At 35.7% G+C, this 26,919-nt stretch overlaps 1 protein-coding gene across 5 annotated transcripts in view; it reads left to right on the forward strand.

Moving 5' to 3' along the window:
* Positions 1–26,919, forward strand: part of LOC105430660 (lachesin) — a 129,363-nt gene that overhangs the window by 81,984 nt on the left and 20,460 nt on the right. For 3 of the 5 annotated variants that reach the window (XM_089079085.1, XM_089079086.1, XM_089079084.1), the window contains exons 2-4: positions 6,712–6,803; positions 16,412–16,518; positions 18,842–19,027. In XM_089079085.1, coding sequence (XP_088935211.1) covers positions 6,734–6,803; positions 16,412–16,518; positions 18,842–19,027 — 363 coding nt within the window. In that variant the 5' untranslated portion in view covers positions 6,712–6,733. The remainder of the gene's footprint in view (positions 1–6,711; positions 6,804–16,411; positions 16,519–18,841; positions 19,028–26,919) is intronic. The other 2 variants (XM_089079082.1, XM_089079083.1) reach the window with 1 other exon arrangement.

A 26,919-nucleotide genomic window follows, 5' to 3' on the forward strand; every position in this document is an offset into this window, starting at 1 on the left:
CAGCCTGAAGACACGTGATTATACTCCACCCATCTGTTATCAGCGCCAAGAACGTCTGTTGCTATGATACTAGCCCTTTCGCAATATCGCGAGCGATAGTCGTTGCTCTTTTTATCGCGACAGCGGGGTCGAAACGAGCCGCTTGCCCCCTCTTGAAAGCAGTAACTGATAATAGAAACGGGAAGAGGGACGGGTCCTACTATCATCGTATTCGTTACCCAAATCTTCATTCATCTTTTTCCATTTCTTGCCTCGGAAGAGAGACAGACGGCGACAACTTCGTGACCTGATGGGGATGCGAAAGATAACATTTAATCCTCTGCCGAGATAGGGGAACAATGTCTATTGCATAAAACCTAATATACCATCTAATCTAAAGGTTTTTCATAACATTGACACTACATGCAAAAAGAGTATTAATCGATATATCTTTTATATATATATATATATATATATATATATAAAATAAAAGAAATCTTTTTAATAACAAATGCTTCAACTAATTCGAAATAATTTGGCGAACCAAACTGTCAAAAAGTATATAAGTAAGAAAATTTTTTTTAGCAATTATTTTCATGCAAATTTTACTATTATGTTAATGCATATCTCTATAAAATTTAAACATATATATATATATATATATATATATATATATGTATATATACAATTTAAGAAAGCTATTCTTTCTAAAAAAAGTTCTTTATTCAAAAGACAACTTTCGAATTTCTGATTAAACCAAGAAAGAATGCCATGTAAAAGGAGATTAATAACAATTTTAAACAAAACAAAAGCTGTAAGCTCTTCTAGAGCACTGATTCCCAGCACACAAACAAGTTAATTAATTACTTTTGACGAAGCTGCGTTTGATCGCTGTTTATTCGCGGCCTGACAAGTTGAATAAGGGTTCGCATAACTGTTCTTTTCCGTTATTTTTTTCCAGCAAAAGAATTGAATTAAAAAACACTTTTGCTCCATTGCAATTTTCCGCGTTGCGTATTGAATCGGGGAGAGATGCACAGAAAATGAGAGTTCTTTCCGGGCAGACTTCGTTAAAACGGATGCAGTCGGTCGACGAGCTCCTTTCTTCATTAGAAAAAGAAACTTTCCGTCAGACGAGCGGCAGCGGGAACGATTTCTTTACGATGCGATGAAAGCGCTTACGAACAAATTGCGATCACAGAGCTTCCTCGTCAGCGCGACACGCCGGCGAAATGACGATCAAATTAGTCATTACTCGGATTACTTAATCGTACGACGAAGTGCGGTTAGAGCTTACAAAACTTGAATTAATTCTTCACTGTATCGTAGATTTAAATATCTTGCGCTTATTCTTCAAATTGCACGTACACATACTCGTGCTTTTTTCCATTATACTCTCTGTTATTATAATTTTCCAAATATTTATATATTTTTCATAATCTCTGTAATTAAACTTATTTAAATAATTATCGAAATAAAAGCGGAACATTTCTGTTTGTTTAAAAAAGAAAATGAATTTTATGTAAATTGACCCATTTTATGCCTTTCAGTTTAAATTAAAATTTTCAACTACTTTTATTTTTTGCGATAATATGATACGTCACATATTGAGTGCTACTCCCGTTTCTTTCGTTTCTCGTTTTAATTTGATATACGTAAAATTGTGGAGCACTAGAAATCCCAGCAAACCGCAAGTATCAACATATATAAACGCGCCTTAATACGTTTCAGTGGTCACTTAGTGGTTGCTAATACTAAACTACGCCCCACTCAAATTGACATTTTCCGGTAGTTACCATTAGCAACCACACCGACCGCAAAAAGTTGAGGGTTGAAAAAGGAATAAGGCTGCTATTCCCCTGCGCTCCGTAAGGAAAGGAACATTTTGAAACAAGGTCAACGACAAGAAGTTAAACTGCTCGAATCTGATTCAGTGATCTCGTATCCCATCTCGAGTCCTCCAATAGTTGATCGTATTTACGAGTGGACGCGTAAATGGACATTTCACGCGAAGCAAAATAAAATGGTGCCCTGAACGCACGAACGACCTTTGGTAATAGTGAAACCGGCTTCGGTGAAGCTTCCTTAAATTAATGTACGCTCGACGTGCGTCGCTCGACAACGTCAGCGCGCTGGAAATTTCATTTCACATTCGACAAGAATGAAATTTCGAATGCAGATTAGTTTCTTGTGCAAGTGCGTCACCGCGCCGCGCCGCGCAGCGCAGCGCCGTTCCGCCGACGAGGAAACCGCAAGAATTACAACCGTCATATAATGCCCACGTTGTAAAAACCATTTGCTCGTATTCGCACGCGCTTATGCTCTATATGACGTTACTTTACATACGCGGATCGCATTAAGATGACGCGATACGCGCCAGTGATTCTTTTTTTTTGTTATAAATTATTTTGTAGCCAGCTCTTGTCAAGAATAATTCAATTTCCGTGTAACAAGGTTTTCGTGCAAGACTGTTTTGCCTTATTGTATAAAGGCATCAAGACGAGATGTTGGATAACTCGATGAAAAGATAATCAAACAGAGCCTGAATTCATCATAACAAGATGTTCTTTACCTTGAATTGCAACAGAGATGCATTTGGATTATGGACACATTTATCATGTGACTGTAACATGGTTTAATTTCCAGCATCTAAAAGTTTTGCCATTAGGAAGATTTGAATTTTATGCGTTTAAATGAACTCATTAGAAAGGAAACTTTACGGAAGCCGGAGAATTTTAGATTAAATTTAAAGTTGTTATATCATAAAATATTCATAGTATATAATAATCTTATGCAATTTCCAGTGACTTCCGTTTCCTTTCCGTTTGTTTCTGAAATCCATCGTGAACATAATTTAAATAAATATATGTGAGAAAAATTTAAGGACATAAATATATAAATATAGACAGTTACTAGAAGAATATTCCAATTACTATAATATTAAAATATTGCATTAAATCCATTCTATACGCTAACGAGTGTACGCAACATATAATTATATATATAATATGTGATAATTTTTTAAATTGTACAACGTGGATCTCGTTTCAACCGCTTGTACCTTCAATTACGAGTGTGGTAATAATCGCGTAGTTCGTTCAAAAGTATCACGTACCGAAATGCTACTACAATGGCTTAGCCATAAATTATTGAACTCAGGTGTACACGACTTGAGCTTAGCTTCACGCGTCTGACTAATCACGGACTGTAACCACTGCGAGGTTACTCTAATACTTCAGAGATCCCCAATAATTTGCTATTGGTCGAACATTTCGTCCTTTCGTTACACGAATCGCTATTCTCAACATATTCTCGTGAAACTCTCCTTATTTCACATGCGATAAATGATCCTCTTAGAAACTGACTGAGATTAATTAATTCAATTTATAAATTTTTAATATTTATAAAAGATTGGTTTAGAATTTTGTCATTTTTTTTATTTTATTATTTCAAAAATTGATCGATTTAATTTTTGAGAAATTTATATGAGCAATGTATAAAAATATCAGAAATATTGTTTGTATATAATGTCTGTAGTATGCAACTTTTATTCAAATCGTTTTTGACATTTAAGACTCAAGTAGATGTAAATAATAGCGCAAGTATTTTGCTCTTTAGCGAAACCGACGGAGCTGAACGAAAATGAGCAGACAGGGCCGACAAAAGAGTTTCAACTGAAAATTTGCGCAGAATGCACAAAGGCGCAACGTAAGACAAAGGGGCGCGTCTTCGTTCTTGGTTTCGAATTGTCGTCCTAAAACCGTGTAAAACAATACGCCTCGTCTACCATGACGCGCGACTCTCCATTCGTTGGAGAAGAATTGTCTTGTATACGTCTAATTACTCGATGGCATTGTTTACGCGGGGCTCGTCGTTCGCCAGCCGTCTTTTCGTGCCGGTCTCTTGTTAGTCGAAATCCAAACTCGATATTACTCCGGCCTGTGTATCGAGTAAACGACGGAATCCGCTTTGAATAAAGTCACGTCGCCCGTGGTATATGAGCATGGCGCAGCTCCTTGCTTTACGGACGAGGGTGCTGTAACCGTGCGGTATAAAATAGGGTAAGCCGCGGTTGTTTCTATCGTCCCTCCCGTGTCGTAAGAACGGCACCGACAACGATATTTCAATGTAAATTATTATTCTGAAAAAGTGCTCCAGCTTATTTTAACACTGTTACGGTCAGAAGTTTACAATCTTTTTCCGGGAACACTTTACGTTTTACAAATTTTGCATTTACAATGTTTACTTAAACACACCGGGAATTATCACTCTTATCACGATTATTCGCGATACGAAAAACGCCGAGCACTTACACGTATACTCACGTGCCCCAGAGTTGCAAATTCCGCAAAAAAGAGGAGGAACGAGAGAGAGAGAGAGAGAGAGAGAGAGAGAGAGAGAGAGAGAGAGAGAGAGAGAGAAAAGGAGGATGCCATTTCGCCAACTTTGCACCGCGCCGATGTCAAGTTTTATCGCCTCGCCTTTTCGCTCATCACTTTCGAAACTTGTTGGGTAAGGCCGCGCCACTATTGCTCATTGTACTCGAGCGGAAAAGCTCGCCGGGTTTCGAACTTGATTCCGCTTCATGTCGAGCGCGGGCACGCGCCCATATGATGGATACACCTCGCTCGTATTGCGTGCATCCGACTGGAGAGGGGAGGGAGAGCGATAAATGTACCTAACTTCCGTCGTTTTCCGTCGCGAAGTTGTCATGGGCAAACTTTCGTGCGACGACTCCTCTTTCGAGCGCAACAGCGTGGATACTCGACTTCGCATTAGAATCTTCGCTTCTCATAGAGGCAATCAGGCGTCTGCGTATAATGCGCTTTAATCCTTAGATTCGCCTGCAGAAGGGAGTGAATTTAATGTTAGGGAGATTTCAGTGTACTACTCATATCGTTACCAGCAGCACAGATTAAATAAAGTGTGAAATAAAATAGACTTATTAAATTTGAACGAGAACAGTGCACAGTAACGCAATAAGTAGTATGTATCGCGATACAAAATTTTGCAAATGTTATATAAAAGATTGTGTAAAAATTAACTTAACTAAGAGCTACTTATGCATCGTTATTTTACATATATGTTCCCACGTGTTGAATTTGGTCCATATTTGACTCAGTTGTTCTGTTTTGTCCTGGAAAATGAAAGGAGATGGATGAGCGTTATAAATGCAACTACAAGAAAGTCGATATGAGTGACACATCAATTTAATATTATGATTCAAAGTGTCTAACAAGTCAGGTAGCTATGTTGCGCCTCGTAATGGAGTTATCAGTGTGCTGCTGCACAAGAGAAACTTGCCTGATTGGCGTTTAACGCTCGCAACGCGCCAACCGGGTCGCCAAAGGCGATGTTATTGCCGTGATAAATTTTTATAAGCGTGTATCTCAATTTTCAGTTTTCAGCTCACTGCAAGATACAATTAATTTCATCGCCAATTCCACGCCATTACACGCCATTAAAATTATATGTGAATTATATCAATTTTTTACTCGTTAATAATATAAAATTAGTATTAAAATATAAATATAAATATAAATTAGTATTAAAAAATATAAATTAGTATTAAAAAAAGTTTTGTGAAATCATTTCAAGGAAATATTTATCTAATAATAATTTTTATATGAAAAAAGCTATTCTATATTATTATTTACATTGATAAATTTATATCGGTTCTGTTTAAAGAAAAGACAATAGATTATATCATTATCAAAAATTAACTGATATTTTTTACTCAAGAATTTTACTTTCGTTACTTTCGTATACTTCTTTTTTGATGTATGAAATAATAAATAAACAGTCTATGAGCATCTCTATTATAATCAAAAGCTAGATGCGCATTTTGATCTGTATGCAAAAGCTAGATGAAAGGATAAGGAATATTCCCGTAGAATATCATCACAGACGCTGACACGACTTTAATGTTCCCGCCAGTAATATATTCTCCCACACCCACACCTCACATCCACTTTATTATTTTTATTTTCGTCCCAGCCGCGCGCGAACGTCCAAACCAATAAAGTAAGGTCGCTGGTACGCGATCCGAAAGGATTAAGGACGCTCAGAATCTGTCAATTATTTGCATATCGACGATCAAATTATTTTATTCGTGATTTTTATGGCTTGAATAAAATTGATCGATGGATAGTTCGATATTTCCGTAAGTGCAATTGTGATCACATTCATTATTTAACATTTAATTCTTCTTTGTAGTTGCATTTGATTTCCAGTCACTGAATACAAAGATATGATAGATTCATTTAATTATATTCATCAATAATTTACACATAAGCCATCAAAAGGATATATAGGATAAATTATATCTATAATTAACTGACATAACATGTTTAATTACTCGCGATTCTCGTTAAATATCATTTTTGTTCATGCATTGTGTAATATATTCAATATTTTATTAATTAGTAATATAATAATATGAAAAACTATAATATCTCCTATAAAAAATGATAATTCTTCCATAATCTAGAAAGGTAAAAATTACGATTTGTAGATTATATCGTTCAGAAGATTTAATTTAGAAAGATTTAATTTTGTTTAAAAGAAATGATATAATATGTATATATATATATATATATATATATATATATATATATATACATTGCTAAGTAGACATTTATATGTGAGATTGAAATGGAATATTACGTAAGAAAATTATATTATATTAAATTATATTTCGAAATTAGTATTACATAATATTTTATTTTTCAGCTAGATCCATGATTGTGACAAAATGGTGGATTGGCAAAAGGCATTTCTAATGGTGTTATTGGCGCTTTTGATCTATCCAAACGATATATTTGGTAAGCATCAAATCTTCATCATTTCCAACTCGCAGATTGCATGCAAATAAAAGATGCCAGAAAGATTTTGATCAATTTGTATCAATTACACGATTACTACTTGAGATGGTAACGAATGGAGAGCGTGGATTGAAAGTGATTTCGAAAAAACAAGATTAATTTAGCGAAATCCCTTAACGGATCCCCAGTTGATCCGGCGATATTAGAGTCTCAACAAGAGTAGATATCTGTCGTGTCACGCGAACGTGCGCATTTGCAGATTTCGAGGGCCGCCGAACCCGATGAATACGAGAACCATGAGATATATATCGCGCTATGTACGGACAATTTTGCAACTAAGCTGCCCGACTGTGCACGACCACCTGTAAATACAATACCGGAACTAATCCGCTTTTGAAACGCACACTTGCACGGCACGATATACGGCGATATTGGCCTTACGACCTTCCACTCCGGTGAGATATTACTTTTTCTGAATGCCGACGTGTATTCCGGCTAAAGTGAACCATTTGCCGTTTCGTTAAAACACGTATATTATCGTTTATTCCACTTTACTGTCCACGCGTATAAACAAAAGCGTACATCTTTTTGCCAATATGGAAACTAAAAAAGCATGTCTATATGTAATATATTGTAATATATCCAGATAAAAAAGGATACATACATGTGAACTGGATCGATTTTCTCATAGCGCAGATTATAAGAGCTCTAATTATGACAATATTTATAATACTAAAAAGCTAAAAGGTTTCCCAGATCAAGCTTAATGATGCAAATAGATTTTTAGTTTATTTCGAGTGAGATTTATTTCAGAAACAAAAATAAAATGATTTTAATGAAAATGCATGAGGACAGGTTTTAATGTTTATATGTTTGAATATCGATAATAATAGCTAATTAATAAACCGGCAAATCAGGATTATTTCGGCTATCATATTAATCATCTATTAATTTCTTCATTATTATACATATTAATTATTTATCATATAAACATATATATGTATATGTATTTACATTTATATATATATATATATATATATATATATATATATATATAATGCTACAAACATCAATAGGTTTTAAATCGCAAAAATGAGAAAGGAAAGAATACCGACAAGTTGCAATAAAATAAAAAGATCATGCCAATGAGAAAAATAAAATAGCATAAAAGTGAATATGAATATTTAGCAGCCTTTGTCAATGCATATAAAGTCGAATATAATTTATCTTTTGTCTCGAATAACTACATCTAATAAAAAGCTATAGACTAAATAGACCGTTCAAACGTACAAGCGAATGTCCGCGAAAGGAAATAAAAGATTACGATTTTAATAAAGACTGCAGATAACCGTAAGAGACGAGCGACGACAAGAAAAAGAAGAGGATGGGAGGGGGAGCAGAATGCGAAGAAAGATAGTAGATATTATATAGTTTGACGTAGACAAGAAAATTTCGTTCACTATCAAGGTTTTATCGCTTCCTCCAGTCGCGCATTCGCATGATAATTTCCACCGAGGCGAAACGTCTTCATAACGGGTGAATGGCATTTGATTACTGACGTCACTCAATTTCAGCCGACCTCACTCCGCGTTCTCAGTGGGTAAATAAGATTTCCTAGAGGAAAACTAGCGCGCGCCTGGATATTCTTTGCGGATCCATTTCTCGCAAACAGGCAAGCGCCGTGACACCTGCACCCGATACGCATTCCCTTAACGACTAGCATTCTTCCGTTCTATCGTAAATTGCCCAATTTGCATCGTGATCTCGACGAATTGTCGCGAGAATCCGCTTTAATTCATCAGATTCCGTTTAACCCCTTTGAAGTTGTTTCGTCTAAAAATTCATGTTTTCACATAAACCATTTTCACGTAAACCCTTTTTGTTAAAGCTTAAAAAATATAAGAAAAAGTTGTCATTTTTTATTTCAATCTTATAATAACCACAATTGATTTTATTTTAGAATTTTAGAGAAAACTAACATTTATCTATTTTTAGAAGAAAATTAATAATTTATGATTTAAAATAAAGTGATAATTTATTTTATTTACTTAAGAAAACAATAAATAATATAAAACATTTTGCATATTTATAATTCTGTGATATTTATTGTGTATTTATTTAAAAAAATCAATATTAAAATAAATTCCAAGTTAGAAAAATCGCTACGCAAATCATGATTTATAAATGTTCCTGACGTATTGATGATTTGTAAATGTTTCTGACGAGTCGAAAAGTAATTTTAGAATAACTATGAACATCCAACATTTCAATAGTTATAAATAAAGCCGTCATGGTTTTTTTCTGATTTCTGATCAAAGGGCTAGATCTTTCCTTAGCACGAAGAGTAGTTTTTGAAATACCTAGTTAAAAAAAGTATATAATGTTCTTTATATGTCCAAAAGCATGCTTATATCAAAATAATTCTGAATATATTAAAATATTAGATGCAAGATGAGATTTTTATCGTAAATTATTTCCTCAAACGTAGTAATTGTAATTTAGAAAATGTCTTTCATTTTTTATACACTTTAAATATGTATATTATCTGCAAGAAGGAATAGCACCATACGACATATACAATACGTTCTCGCGGTTCAAATGCATCGAATAGTTTTGAAACAAATCCAAAGCAGTCTAAAACAGATCTCGAGAAACTTTGTAGACACTGCCAGCTTCCAGATTGCGGATAGTTGAAGTAGGTTTGTGAAGGAGCATTCGCGAAACGATAATTATGAACAGGATGTGAAGAGTCCATTGGGAAGTGCAGGGTACTTCATTGTGCATCGAATATCGAGCGATAATGCGTGATGCTGAAAGGGATAAATAAGGACCGGGACGTGCGGACTATAGAAAGACAGCATCCGGCCAATCGGGAGTTTTCGCTTATCGGCCGCTTAACGAAGGATGAATGCAAAGGGACGGCCATTCAGAGACGGGCAAACGAAAGAATAAATTGAGTTAAATTAAACGAGACCTTCCTTTACGCGACTCTTCTCAAGGCAAATGACATCGTCGATGAAGCGATACCGCAATGCAAATTCTCGATCTTATTTAGAAATTTTTCATTTTATCTGAGATGCACTGCTTTCGTAGCAAATGCAGCGTATCTCTTTAAATCTTTTTTTTTTCTTTATAAAAGAATTTGTTTAAGAAAACGTATCAAATAAATGTAATTAATTTTATAACTAAATAGATACTGATATAAATTGATAACTATATTATATATATATATATATATATATATATATATAATAATAAATCTTTGAAAAAAATTTACAAATGTAAAATTCGTGATATTTTTCGATGAAACTTTTTACAAATCAATATTTGTCTGGAAATGACCCATCAATTTCGGAAAAGAGATGGAAGGATCTCACAATGCGTCCCATCCTCAACATTCACATTTATGCGTTCCAATGAATTTAGCACCGCGTCTGTCAGTATATAGCCGAGCTCTTCCGCTTATGTTTTGCATTACCAGTACCGCCGTCGAATCGCGACAAAACTCGCCTCGAACGTCTCGTTACGATAGGCAAAGCCGCTTTTGCCAGACAATCGGAAAAATGAGACTGAGAGAAAACGACGGAAAAGAAATGTAGAAAAAAAAAAAAGGAAAAACGAACAAGACGAAAGAAATTCAACAATAACGCTAGAAAAATAATAATCTTAGAAATAAGATGCAGCTTATAACAAAAGTGTACAATTATAGAGTAAAAAAATAGTTAAATAATAATAAAAGAGATAATTAAATGGCACATCAAAATTTATATTAAAATTTGAATATTTATGCTTCGGAAAATTTGAAGTCATATTTTTAGTATAGAAAATTTAATTTTTTTATTTTTTATAAAATGTCTATTTTTTTTCAAATGTTAAATGAATTTTAATTTTATATTAGTATATCAATGAATAAAATTTAATTATCATAGAAAAGTAGAAAAAAAGAAAAGAGAAAGAGAGGTTTCTTTTGACTTTCAACTCTAATTTTAGCATTAATATGTCATTTTTTGACCATTCTATTAATTTCTATTAAAATTTCTATTAAATTTCTATTAAAGAATAATCAATCTTGTGAGATATAAAACCGATCGGTATAAGGGAAACTAATTAAAGACAACTGCGTGTGTTATATCGCAGTAGAACATGAATAAAGGAAGAAGGAAAAAGATTGGATAAAACGGAATCAAAAAAGGAAGAAAGCTTAGGGATACAAAATGAGAAAAATGAAACACTGAAACTCGGAAACGACTTTCCGTCGAGAGTCGTCTTTGCGAATATTTCTTTAGCCGGGCAGAGTTACGTGCGGGTGGTAGCTGTTGGGTGACGAGATTTGTAGAGTGTCTGTTTGCTTGTTTGGCCGTTTACTTTGGCCACTCGTGAAGAAGGAAAGTGCGTTTACAAGCGCGCAAGCGGAGCTAAGACCTGAGAGTACGATCTTTCTCCCCAATGTAAGGTATTAAGCATGTTGTTTGTAAAACATACGTAACAACATGTATCGATTTATATCTTAAGTGTCTAATGTCTTTAGAAGTATCACTATATGTTATATCACACACACACACACACACACACACACACACACACACACACACACACACACACACACACACACACACACACACACACACACTATATATTATGTTACATTATGATACCATTATATGATATCTTTATACTTGTTTTCGCTATTACAAGCTATTTGATATTATTTTTTATAACAATTCTATATATTATAAACAATCAAATAATGCATTCTATGTAATCTACTACTGGTGTAGTAGACTCTTGAGAAAAAAGATACAAAAAATATTTTGCAGTTTTATTTATATTTTAACTTTTGGCTATATGTTATCGTGCAATATGACGCATATATAAGTGAGACTGTCATTATCAACATATCGAGTGAACGTGTGCAAAATGCGTTCTAGCACGATGAGTTAAACGTGTAGTTAATATTACCTCAATTGATACATTGCAGCGGTAGTTTAATCGACGCTTCGGATGCGCGATTACACGCGCGATATACATGGATCAAGCAAATCGCACGAAGTTCATTTACAATGAATTTCCGGCGCGTAAAAAATCTTATAAAAGATACATAATTATTTTATTATATGTTGTATTTAACTCAACAATTCTAAAAACATGAAAATTTTATTTATAATAATTATTTACGTAAATACGTTATAATTTTGAAAAATACCATGAGCTTAATTATTCCCTTAATCTAAACATTTTATTCGGTTTAGAAACTTTATTTTTAAGTTTAATCAGTATTTCATATATCTTAATTTTCAGGAAATTTAAATATTTTACATAAAAATATAGGCAATATTTTTGAATACGAATTGCTATAACTAAATCTTATAATATTAATTATTGTATTTAATGGAATTTATAAAATAAGAGTAATAACAATGTTAGGATAGCGATGAAGTTTACGTAGGAATTAGAAGTGATTTATCAAAATGTTATGCTTAATAAGCATTAACTAATAATCATTGATAAATGAATATTCTTCCAAGTGATTATTAGTACTGCATGAATTTCATCAAATACGCTTTTGCGTCGCTCGATGTGCGCGTACACGAAATGATGCGCAAAATTATTGTCAAATAACGCTTGACCAACAGGGAGTAAATAATTGCGCAGTGCGATGCCATTTATGAGATAAATTGCTCAAATCACCACGGTAATCGATAGTTTATTTTTCCTCCTCTGCCATCAGTTTATTTTCCAACGCGATGACCTATGTGTCCACTGGCATATGCATTTCACAGTGAACATGTTATATACATTAAAACTTGTTGTTTGCTGTCATTTTGTTTAACTAACAAATATTTATTAAGGCAATGAATCAAAAGATATGCTTATTTTTTAGCTTCCTTCTGAAAAAAAAATTGATACAATAATTTAACAAATTAAAAAAGTATTAAAAAATTTAATTAACTATCCTCGTATTAATGTAAAGATAAAAATTTAATTTACGGGAAAAAATGTGAAAAAATGTATAAAAGCTTTACGATTTTCCGGAACTGTCACTATAACTGTGCTAATGCGAAAAGTATCTCTCGAAGAATAAAAAACTCCAGCGTGAAAATTGCCCGAATTATCTCGAAATAGCGACAAAGAGTTCACGACGCTGGGATTAATAAGACTGCTTGTTATGAGTAAAGAATTGTATGCCGAGAAACGAAAGCTCCTAATTCAGCTATACATTCCTGCGCACGGCGAAAGAATTTTACGATATTTAATATCCATAACAACTTATTTTCTCAACGGAAGTTCGATAATAAGCTACTCGCAATTTTCAACAAAGTTTCCGGATGGAAAATCGTGGCTTCTCGTATACTTTCTACTGCAACGTTGACAAGTACGACGAGCGATAAGTAATTTATGCCAGTGAAACTTTTTAATATTAATAAAATACCGAGAGGTTATTGACAATTTTCTGGCTTTTCTGCTGACACCTTAAAACAATTTGTGATCTACTATTAATTAATTAAAAGATTAAAAAACATTAATAGTCGTAAAACAAAGGCACGATGTCTGTTCATTTAAATCCTTAATATTTTTTCAGATTTTCCTTCTCTGATAATTCTTGTGTGATTTAGATTTATAATTTTCTTACTGCTGAAACTTTCTAATCATGTGATGTAAAAATGTAATTCATGATGAAATTTAAATACAATATTCTCTAATAAAATATGCAACTCATAATGAAATTTAAATGTATATTCTTCATTATTTTTCAAGAAAATTTCTTTTCACAAAATAATTAAAATTGTGTACTACACGGCACTTTAATTGCAAACATTACTTTCGTAGAACAAATGACTGCGGCCCGGTTTATATATTCCAGTGTTATATTTTAACTTTTAACATAGTGCTACTCGTATCAACTCGCAGATAACAAAGTATAGGCAGTATGGTGAATTATCGCAATTTTTCACAAATAATTGTTGATCTTATTATTGGTGTGAAATAAATAGATCAAACTTATTCCTTCTTAATTTTAAACTCTCTATTAATTTCTTAATGTTATTTCTTCCGTTAAATTCTCTTCAAAGAATTATTCCTGGAATTTTCTCTTGTTTACGTGATATTCCGCAATTAATTTGCTCAATAATTCGTTTGGAATCACTTGCCATTTTAAATGCGCTGGTTATAGATAAAATTGTCATATTTAGAAAGTCATAATTTACTTCAGAATATAATTATTAATCAAAATTATTTCATGTCAAACTGTATTTTACATAGTCATTTTCAATACATCATTTTCAATACATCTTTTTAATAGGTTTTGAATGTCAATGTAATTAAAGATCTTTTATTACAGTTACAAGTTTCATTCATACATATCGTTGTGTGCACAGGGTAATGAGAAATCGAATAATCGAAAATTAATAACTCGAATTACAACGAAATTGTTTTAGTTCATACATTCGTTGCATTCTAATTAATTTCATATAATTCGTTGTCCGCATAGATAGGGCAACTTGGAGTGACAGTTTCAAAAATATCAATTTGCAGAGAATTAATTTTGACAATTTACCCCCCTATTTAAATTCGACAATTAATATACAATCTTATCCGCTTAAACAGAGAAAATCATAATAAAAGTTAATATTTAGGTTAATATTTATGTTAATTATCATTAACTCAATCGCATATTTTCTCGTTACTTCTCGTTATGTGGCATTTCTTCTTATGCGATGATCAATACTTAAATAAATAAATAAAAATTGAAAATTGTTTTCGTTTTTTTTAAATAAAGGCGATTAAATAAAATTGAGAAAAATTTAGTTTTAGTTTTAAATAAACGCAATAACGGACATCTGTTCTAACGCGATGAATCGTATTAAGTATTTCTTTTAATTTAATCAATTAACAGACAAGTGTTGCATTTTCATGACGTCAAGCTATCTAGGCAAACCTCGCGTTGCAAAATATGAAAAACTCTAAATCGAGTAGCTTATGCAGCAGCTGGGACAGAAATTTCTGCAGAAGTATCATTGTCCTGTTTACCCCGTTATGCCGGTGCCGGATACTTTTAGCAAAAATTCATACGAAAATGTTATCGCACGCGCGTGCATCTCGTTGGAAGCCCATTTGATATGGTACATTCTCTATACATGATGTTTCCAGACACAGAGAATTCAAGTATCAAAACAGCCTGTTATCCGAGGATCGTGAAATATAAAAACAATAGTGCAAAGTCAGTTCTTTTTATTTGCTCTCTAGAATCTATTTGTACGAGAAAATTTGAGAGAGAAATGCCTCCCCACGTCGACTCGCCTCTCTCCGGTGGTGATCGATTCAATCAACATTTACGTCATCATTCTGTAAACTACCGGATAACCATCTCGACGCGATACTCGGCTGCCGATTACAAGATTAATTCAATTCGCTCGGGTGACATTTAGTTTATTGACGAGACGTAAAAATCATTTAACGTTACGCTCACGGTGCATTATTTAGGCGAACCGTTTAACTTTGCGTACGCATGTATTATCCTAAATAGATGCACCGCATAAAAAAAGAAACGCAGAATGCGACAAGTGAACTTTTAACGCAGAGGTGCATCTATGCGTATTTCTGTGCATTTTGTACTCACGATCTCTATCTCACAGGCGAAGATTTATACGTAACGCATCGTATTTCGCCTTATTTTACGCGGCCGCCGCGTCGTATCGAACGCTATCGTCTGTAGCCTATTATTCATAATGCAGCTGCGAAATAATCCAGAAACGTGTGAAAAATATGAGAAAGTAAAAGGAGATGTATCCTATACGTATAGAACGGCGCGTTAGCTATAATCGCGCATGATGCGATATTTATGGCAGCTGCGTGTGCTGCACACATAATTTCACATTAGGAAGATAATGGATAATGGGACGATATCTATGTTTCCATCACACAAATTATATCGTTGCAAATAAACTGATTTAATACGTAATCGTATTTGTATTAAAACCCTCTCTCTCTTGCCGTTTTTATTTGTAATTACTTTATTATTCGATCTAATTTATATTTATTTCAAATACAATATGAGATTTTCGCCAATCTACTTTGGTCACACGTCACAAAAATTACTTTTCTATCAATAATACAGTCATATTTACAGTCATATAAATCTACACAATTTTTGGCAATCGTGTAAAGATTGTGACTTTTTTTAATGAAAATGCGCATTATTGTGGAGAAACAACTGTGACAGATGATTTTTCTGAAAATTTTTGTGAATTTTATAAATAATTTTTGAAAAACAGCAATAGAGCAACATTGAAATACAGCAATAATGCAGAAGGTATCTCTCGATGTCGTTCAATGTTGCTCGCGAATATGGAAGTTTGCTTAAGTGCTGCGCATATGACAGCGATGCTCGCTAATTCGACGTCACGTCTACGCGTTTAATTTGCAGTCAGGAGACGCATCCCCGCGTTTCGCCGAGTCGCATAGCATTCAGCCTTCTGACATTTATTCGCTTTCCATAAAGTGCATTTTGCACGACGGCGAATTGACGTTGCTGTCGAAAAATTGCCGGCGGTGCGCGGTATGCAAATGGCGTATGTATTTTTCACGAATGTCGTATTTTATCGTTTCAGGCGGCGCTTTTCAACCCGAATTCTCTGGTCCTATCACCAATCTAACCGTGCCACTCGGAAGGGACGCCACTTTCACGTGTCTGGTGAAACATCTAGGAGGTTACAGGGTACGTTGCATGAAAAGCGACAGCGTGTCTGTGATGTCGTAACGCTCGCTTAACTTCTCGGGGTCTCACTTAACTTCTGAAAGGAGACGGGCCTTTAAAAAGTCATATCTCCCACCAGGCTAAACTTTTGTGGTACACATCTTTGTCGCGAACATTTATTCGTGGTGTGTTACATTATAATGTTGATGGTCCGATAACTACCACAAGAATCTAGCAAAAGTAAAAGACGTGCGAAATAATAATATATCCACAAAAATATATATATATATATATATATATATATATAGTAATATATATAGTAATTTTAACATTTAATATATAGTATATATATATAGTAATTTTAATAACGTGGATATATTATTTAAATATCAAATACATCAAATTAAATTAAATATATATAGTAATTTTAACAATTAATATTTTAACATATATATATATATATATATATATATATATATATATATATATATATGTTACAGACATTTGTCTCTCTCATAAAAAAAAAATTGATCTTTTCAGTCTGGAAATTAGTTTTTGCTTTTTACAAAAAAACGAGATTCGTAATGAGAAAAGAATCCTCGGCGAGACAAATACACGGAAAAGACATTTAACGTTGTGAATAATCTATCTGTACGATTGTCACGGATGCAAAAGTCGATCCTGATATGCAAAATTCTCACTTAAAAGCGGAAAGAAGTCAAGAGGAATTTTCTCCGTTTCACTTTGATTCGACTTTTCTTCTTTCAAACCGGTTATTGAAAACTTTTGTCGATACACGCGTATATAAGATGATACGAATCGACGTTCTGTTCGATGCATTAAGAAAATTTTTCGCGAAGCTAATTTTGTATTACGAATTATGTCATCGATCTGCGCGCGCGCGGTTTACGGGAGAATAACTTGACTAACATAACATATCTTAAATTGGCCATAAATTCGCGTTTTTAGAGCAGCAAGAATTTAATAATACTTTTATATGCATCACACATAGCCGGATTATTTTTTTCACACATTATCGTTTCTCTTCGCGCTTTTGCAAATTACATTACGTTACGGCGAAAACCAGTATAGCCGGCAACTGCATTACGGTATAACCAGTTGCTTCCAGTCGACGTTCTATTTGCTCGTAGTCGGTCAGATGTGCTCAGATGTGTAGACCGGGATTCGCTATCCATATCTGACGTCCGACGAAATTGTAAACTGTAGAATGGAATACACGATTACGTTTCACATCGATCCAAATCTCTGCCGGCAGTTCGGTGAAGTAGAAGCGAAATATCAACATATCTGAACGCGCGCAGTATATTCTATTCTGGAATTCATTCAACTGTATTTCCATTCCAATCTTCAGTGCGTGTTTACGTATTACAGATTGCGCAATCATTATTACCGTTAATTTAATTGCGCGGAACAATGAGGACATCGATTATATGCAAATAAACATCAAATAAATGTCAACGCCTTGTGTCGATCAAATTATAAAATAACTCCAAACGGAAAATCATGATGATTAAATTTATGCGAAGTATAAAATGGCGATATGCTAAAACTCTGTCGTTGCCGGACATAACCGAAGACGATATTTCCATTTATAATTCATTTCCTGAGAAAATCTGAAAGTAAAATCTGAAGAGTGATTGACTCGTAAGCAATCCACTGCTTTTTTAATTGGTCCTACATCGAGTAACTGGAATATCTGTTTGAACAATCTCTGATAGTTAAAAATCGATGAATTTCTCATGAAAGCAAAGACGCGATGTCATCGTTCTCCCGCTCCAAAGATCACTTATCTTGTGGATGATGAACACGCAACGACATCCTCGTAGGTGCGCAATATCGCGCGCGTATATAACGCGATATACGCACGAGATAACGACGAAGATGCGTTGAGTGTCTTGCCTTTTTTTTTTTATTACTAGTTGGAACGAGCGCGTACGTGGCGTAATTGCGAATGTGAGTACGTGTGCGTGCGTTTGCGTGAAATCGCGAGAGTTTTCTCGCACGAGGACTCGGAGTATATTCTAAGGAAAATGCAAATACCGCTTGGAAGTTTGGCCAAAGGGAATCACGCGTGTCAATCCGTGTGCGCGTCCGCGCCGCTGTGTGTGCGTCTGTATATATGTGTACCATGCATGCACACCTCGGGACAGGCATCCCCCACATCTGTTTGTATTCCTCAGTCGGATGCCTGTGAGGAAATTGCGGCGTCTTCGGCGAAATCCACGACGCCGTCACCGCGATTTCCGGCACCGACTCCGTCCCTCCCCGCCGTTCTCCATCTCCCTCGCCTATTAAGATCCCGATCCGTCGATTGATGTTCCAGGTCGGTTGGGTGAAGGCGGACACGAAGGCGATCCAGGCGATACACGACCACGTGATCACGCACAACCAGAGAGTGTCCGTGTCCCATAGCGACCATACTATGTGGAACCTTCACATCAAGGGCGTCCAGAAAGAGGACGGCGGCCTTTACATGTGTCAGATCAATACGGATCCCATGAAGAGTCAGGTATATATCTCACTAAGTTCCCTTAGATTGATACGGGTCAATATATGCGGAGTGATCATCAGTTCGCATGCATATTTCAATGAAGTCCCGAATAACTCGAGCGATCGATGGTTTCCTTACTCCGGAATAACACGTCCCAATTAATCATCAATCTATTTTCCCTTGTAGATGTGATTAAAAGCGCTCGTTTTAGATTGTTCAACGTGACACCATATCGATCTACTCGTGAGTTACTGACTGCCGCGACGTATTGCGTAAATCAACCAGTGCGAAACTTTTTCCAGCGCCACGTGCCTCAATTACGAACTTTCTGCCATTCGTTTGAATCGGGAACGGCGTCCATTTCGGGTGTTTTTAGCCGCGTCCTACACTCGTCGCTATTAATACCGACCAACGGGTAAATCTAACGAGGCGCAAGTTTCGCGAGCGATCGCGAGGCATGCAAGAGCGACGACACCGCGGCAATGGCGGTGGAAGTATCGTTAGGAAGTTCTCCCCCCGAGAGAAACGCTTCTAATAGCAGTTCGGCGCCGTTTTAGAAACGCGCGAAGCCGCGGAAGGAACGCGTGGAATTTACTTAGGCGCGGAAACGGTGGTCTATTTGCCGCTCCGAGCATTTTCGGTAGTTACGCTCCTCCTTCGTTCATCTAACCAAAATGGTTAGACTGGTTTCTTTAAAATTCCCCGAGAGAAAAGTACAGATTTATTAAATGGTGAATTGCAAAACTGTGAATGTAAACTATAACAAATAGAGAGGGAAAATTTATCACACATTTTTTTTACCTTCCAACAATCCGTAAAATATTTTAAATAAAATAATAGTTTAACTCAAAGTAGTTTGAGTTATTTATATTTCTACTTTTTGTACATTCACTGTTTTCTATTAATCCTGATCCCGATACTTCACCTCGTTGTAAGCTTGGATACATATAATCCTTGTTTGAAATTAACCGTGGTAAACCAACAAACTCGGTGAAATAACTAATTGGGATGACCCTATCGACTGTAGGTCGATAAAGCATGGAGACAGGTTTGTCAGTGAACGAAAGGTCACATGATTTCGATGAGATAAATTTGTCTCTCACATTATGTATATTTTATTACATATTTTATCTAATATAATATTATATACATATGTTATATAAATATGTTACGAAAATTTCATTTAGCACATTTGAGCATAATCCATATCATAAATAGACTAAATTACGATAATCCTATTACTGCATTAAGTTTTAGCATAAATATAATAGATTTATTTTAATTTCTATATGAAAAATGTATAGAGTCCGACAAAAACAATGTATTCGATATAAATATATAAATTTTTATTTAATAATAGTGACGACGTAAAATAAAGCCAGTTTTAAAGTAATATATTATAAAATATTGCTGGAATACATATATTATATCAATAAAATATGTGGCATAAAACAATGTTAATATTTTCATGCGTAAATAAATATTCTATATTGTTCTATGATAATCGATTTTAAAGGAACACGACTTTTCGTGCCTGAATTTAACTCCGCGAAGGATAACCGTTTTCCAATAAAGATTTAGTTCATAAAGTAACCAGTGAATGTGAATCGTATCTTTAACACTTTTCATGCATTTTTCAGAATAATCTATGAAAGAAAAATTGTTCCACACATCATAAATGATCCCTCAATCAAGCAAAAGTGATAAAATTTTTATAAAAGTTCTGTATAAAGATATGCAGAATATTTGTCTACACACTTTCGTTTACTTATACATTTTGATTGGTTAAAATTGATCTTTTGTTGATTGAGAAGTTCGAAGAGCATTTCTCAATTTTTTTTAACAACAAATCTTAAATATTTTTATAATTAAAGTATATAAGTGAAACAGAAGTGTATTGGTCAATGTAACTTTTCTGATCTTTTCTGCATCGCGATAAATGCTGCGAAAATCGATTGCGATAAGTTGCTGAACTACAAGTGAAACAATTAATCGAGCGACCCGCTGCCAGTGATGCCCGCATCGATAAAGTGTCAAGATGCGCCCGAGTTAATCGATAGTTGCTCAGTTACAATCGGACCGCGTCCCACTTGGCTCATGCAATTAATCATCCCGGCCTCAGTTTGCTAACTATCATTAACATAATCCATTGGTGTAATACGCGCGCGATCGTATTCACATTAGAACATAGGAAATCAGGAATATCTTTCGAAAGCTATGCCTCATTAAACCTTCATTCATAACTCGAGCAAGATCTCTCTCTCTCTCTCTCTCTCTCTCTCGCACGCGCGCGCGCGCGCGCTAAAAATTATTACCTTTCCAATCACATACCAAAGTACTTTTCGAAAGAATCTGAAAGTCAAAAATCTGGGAGTTAAATTTAAATGGATAGAGAAATATTGATCGGTCAAGAGACGAATTTCCAAACCACATAATCTACCACAAACATAATACAATAGCTACCCAATAAATGTAATCTTGGTTTAATAACCAAGTTTGCTGGTTTATTCACGTTATTAGTTTATTCACGATAAACATCCTGTATCATTATCGTATTCACGTTTCCGATGAAACCTTCGAGCGACATAATAACGAGGAAGTGGGAAAATCGAGAGCGAAAGAAATCGAAATAATACAGAAAAGGGAGACCTGAAGCGTTCAAATAGAGACAGCGAGTGTCGCTCGTTTACACATCTCGATTTAATACTTTCCGACGATTTGTAATCGTCGTCGGTGACGCGCGATAGCAAACCACAGGGGTATTAACCGCCCATCGTTGAGCTGCCATTGGGTATTAGCTGCTGCCGACATAACAATCTGTACAAGTATCGAAGGTATTTCACCCTCCACCCCACAGGACTGGCAGACCCGCGGCATACTTAACGAGCCCGGGAACTTAACGAGCCGTCGTCGTCAGTTCGGGTATCCGTTTATGAACATCGCTTCAAGTGGCGCTTAAATCCTCCTCAGTCCCTAATAACCCGTTTCGAATTACAGTTACGTATATAGTCTTATCAGAAAAGGATTCAAGTATTGAATCGCGTTTAACGACTATTATGTACGCGACTAGCATAATAATCACTGATAAGAAGGCGAAGATCACTTTTCTCGCTCCGTTCCAAATCGACTTTTGAATACGATTGTTAAAAAATTGCAAAAAGATCACGACCGAACAAAGCTTTTTATTTATAAAACAATCAAATTGTAGATGGCATTAATCCCCGGACAGAAGCGTGGCGTTGAATAATTTTTCTTCGTTGAATTAATATATAGGTTCAAGGTAAATATGCCTATATCGTGAACTACGTATCGTTAAATTACCGAACTTGTAACGTAGCCCATTCAAAATTATATCTAGATTTACCTCTTCTTAATAAATCAATAATTAAATGAAATTAAGTGAAATCGATTAATCTCCCATTCAATGAAATTCTTATTGCAAAAAATATCACCCTAGTCAGGAATCGAACTTATTGTTACTCACTTTCCGTGCGAGTTTCTTAACCATTTGACTATTGAGGTATGTGATGATATTTATCGCAATGTTAGATACATAATATGAATAAAGGCTTCGAGTGCCACGTAAAGAATAACAACAAGCAATAATCAAGCTGATATATGTGTTTAAAATAATCAAATCATAGATTAGGCATTTTTATTTTTTTCCGATCCGTGTACAAATTCGCTTAAATCGAGTAACGACGAGCAAGCTGACTAATTATACGATAACGACATCTCCTCTTTAAATGCACGACATTGCACAGTTAGACTGCAATTAGTAGCGCAAAAATCACGCAGTTTTACGAGAGCGCCGCGAGAGATTTTTCTCGCGGTACGAAAGACGCTTAACGAGCCACTTTAGTTAACGCGCGCCACTCCTCGCTCCCCTCGGATAACATTTGCGTTGTCTTACGAGAGACCGGAGTCGACCGCGGCTGTCTGGTTGCCTTAAAGTAACACCACATCCGGGCTCTTGCCGGCAAAGTGATACGGCACGGGACGCCGCTGGAAGTCTAGATCTAATTTTCCGACGTTTCGGATTGAATTCACGCGAGCCCCGCCCTGCCAGCCGAAGTTTCTCACTTTTCGCAGGAAAGAAGGCTGTAATCTTAAGTAATGCGCGCGCGGAGCGTAACATAGCTACGATTGCCGGTGAGACGGCAGCGGGCGCCTGCTCTCCGATCCCTCTTGTCGCTCTTACTTTACGAGGCACTAAGCTAAATAACGAATGCTCCGTGAGCAACACCGTTGAATATCCTGGCCAATCGCTCGAAGATTTTACGAAAAGAATTTATATAAAATAAAAATAAGCTGTGGGAAAAGTCGGACAAAAAGTGTGTGTGTGTGTGTGTGTGTGTGTGTGTGTGTGTGTGTGTGTGTGTGTGTGTGTATGTGTGTGTGTGTGTGTGTGTATGAGAAATAAAAAATTGGTCTCTCTTGAAAGTAGATTCGTTGAGCAACGTAAAGTCAATGTGCATTAAGCCGCGGTACGTTTTTTTCATAATCATATTTCCATGCTCTAATTAGATGAATTCTGTAGTTACTACTGTCTGACTGTGTAGCATTGTGATATCTCATTTTTTCTATCTCGTTTTCATATTGCACCGTATTCTTGTCTATTTCATGTTACTCTTTGTCTTCTGAGGCGGACACAGTTTGCCGCGAGCGGGCAGGCTGGTGATTTATCGTGGCATTCTTTGACAAATCCGGTTGGAAATAAAGTCGATGTACGGATATCCTAACTATGTGAGATGTGCGAAAATACAAAAATTTGATGTAAGCTTAGAAAAAGGATGTCCCTCAAATGCTTTGAGGATTAATGTTTTTAAAATTTTCTCCGATACCTTCATTAAATTGTTAAACTTAATCTGTAATCGATGAAGGATAAATTGCTTTTTATGGAGACAAATGTTCTCCTCATAAAAGCTTTTTCTTTATTTCAGACGGTCGTTTCTTCCCTCCCCCCCCTCTCTCTCTCTCTCTCTCTCTCTCTCTCTCTCTCTCTCTCTCTCTCTCTCTCTCTCTCTCTCTCTCTCTCTGTGCGCGTATATATCAACAGTTAAAACACGACCGTCGCCCTCCGCAAAGGGTGCCGTCTCGCCTCTCGTAACTATATTTCCTCGCTCGTTGCCGAATACAGTAGCACCCTTTGCGCATTGCTTATAATTCTGACTGCATGTCTGATAAAATTTACGTGTACGTATGGAGAGGCGTCGGCTTGCGCGTCGGCATGTGCGTCGTCTTTCTTGAAATCTCGCGTCATTTCTTCAAAGCCATCTGCATAATTCCAGCGCGGGATGGAAACGCACTGATTTAGTCGGATAATTGAATCGAACATTGTGAAAATGTATATCCCTCATGAATATTTTATTGATGTATGACAATTTGGGATATAACTTGTAGACTTTATTCGTACCATTTGTGAAATTCAATCGGCTTTATTTAACATTAATCACGATTAATGTCTCATTATTAGATACATAATTGTGATAATTTTTTAATGAAATACATTATTATATCATGTTCTTCATTAAAACTAACATTAACATTAACTAACTAACATTAAAATTTTTGTCATTAACTTTAATTATGCATGATATATAATTTTAACATGGCGTTAAATGATATCGATTCAATTCAAAGCTTAGATCATTTTTTTCTTAACGCATCTTATTCTTCTATATAGCATTTTATGTATAGAATGTATAAGAAAAGCATAATTGTTTTGTTTTATTCGCTTACATATATTGTTAACTATTATTGAACAATGAGTGGTTTCTCAATTATATTACGTGCGTGATTATGTTAAATGGAACTGTGTGCATACATATGGGTTAATAATGATCCTGTGGTTCGAATCTGGCTAACGAGCGATAATGAATTTCCACGAACGTGTTCTTTGCGAATGCGTTTGCCCTATGATGCACTTTGTAAATCGAAATAATTCCGCACTCTTGTTTATTATTTTCGTATCGTGATTAGAATATCAAATTTCTATGCTTTTTATTTTCATGCTTTTAATTTCGGAATCGTAACAACGTTCCCATATATTCCAGATGTAGCAATAACGATTGCTGCATGCACAAAATTTTTTTACATTCTATTTAACAAAAACAAGAAAAGCGAAATCCATGGCGAAATGAATATATTCAAAGTTTTTTTTTCTGTAAGCTTTTGAAATAGCAAAATTTCTCGAGAGAAAAATTTATTACGAAGAAATAATATAAAGATAAAGTCACGATAAAGTCATCGGCTCTGAAAGCAGAGATTGTCCGATCAACGAGACGTAAATTCATTCACCAAATTGCGGCGAATTGCAGACTGATACAGTCATTCGCAGGCGCATAATAATTAATTTACGACGGGCGGGAGGGCGTGGGGGAAGGGAGTTTCATAATTCAGTGGCGACACGTACGAGTTTACGCGCTCGGGCACGTGTCTCGCCGTGCTCGTCATCGTCGTCGCCACGTTAGGTGTTAGGTACGCAGTTTGCATTCGTCGGGGCTGTTTCTCGAGCGGCACGGCGCAGCGGCGGCTTGCCAGACAACTCGGTTATAACGATTGAAGTTTCGTCGTGGCGTGGATTACATCCTCGTAATTGCGCGCACACCTCGTCGCGTCTTCGCGTCTTACGCGACGAGGACGGGCAGGCGGAGGGGCGGGAGGAAGAGGGAGGAGGACGGCGTCGCGCGAGAGGGACTTCCTTTAAATCGGGGGGGAGTGAAACGAGAATTGAGGGGAAGTACGGCGTGTAGGATATGGAGGAGCGGAGGAAATGGGGAGGAGGTCTTTGCACTCGTACTGACGTCTCGTGGCTTGACGTACGACCACCGACAAAAGTCCCCGACGCAGACATTCGGGGTTGATCCTCCTCCTCGATTCTACACCGCGCGCTCTCCTGTCTTCTCACTCGGGAATTATAATGCGATAGCGCCTCCGCGTGCTGATAAGCGTCGAATGCGTAGTTACTGCGAAGCGCTTTGTCGCAGAGGATTATTTTACACCTTGCGGAGGAAAATGCCCTATATATTCAACATTTTGATGATATCCCGGTGTTAGCCAGGTTACTTTCAAACAATGAGTCATACCAAAGTTGATGTATAGCGTATAATTTACGCTGACATTTCAACAATCTGCATTCGAGAGTTATTTTTCGAATTTATCGGAATTATCAATAAATTCTTGTTCAATGATTCAGAAAATTGCATTAATTAAAGTTATTATTATGCAAAATAGAGATATTATATATTTCATCTCTTCTTATTGTTATATTAAAATTGTATCTTTATATAAATAAAAAATAAATGTGTGAAAACACGTTAATTGAGACGCGATATTTGATGGATGGAAAAATAATTTTCTTTCTATTATGAAAAAGGTAGAGATCGAAAAATAGATTGGTTTTATAAAAAAATTGATTAGAATTGTATCTAATGAGTTGCTGACATTGTGACATTTTTCCAAGTGCACTTATTATATATTTAAAATATATAAATTAAACGATTAAAATTTTAGCGGGCGCAATTTTTGGACACGTGACTCACGTGTAACTATAATTCATGTGCATGATTGTTAGGCTTCGTGGCGGACAATAATGATCGCGCCGACTGTTAGTTATGATGTTTGATGCTACCATGCGCCGTTAATTAACGAATAACCCACCACCGGCATCCGTACTGGCAACGACAGCAGGTTGCACGACTATAATATGTTACCGGTGTCGAGCTAAAGTATAGAAGAGCAAGAAACGCTTGCGAAATTTAGAGACACTCACATTATTCGACTGTTTCACGACTTTGTAATCTACTAACTTATGAAAAAGGAAGAAATCGAAAAATAGATTGGTTTTATAAAAAATTGATTAGAATTGTATCTAATGAGTTGCTGACATTGTGACATTTTTCCAAGTG

Source organism: Pogonomyrmex barbatus, unplaced genomic scaffold, assembly GCF_055798465.1.
Source record: "Pogonomyrmex barbatus isolate J1 unplaced genomic scaffold, ASM5579846v1 scaffold3, whole genome shotgun sequence".
Classification (NCBI taxonomy): domain Eukaryota; kingdom Metazoa; phylum Arthropoda; class Insecta; order Hymenoptera; family Formicidae; genus Pogonomyrmex; species Pogonomyrmex barbatus.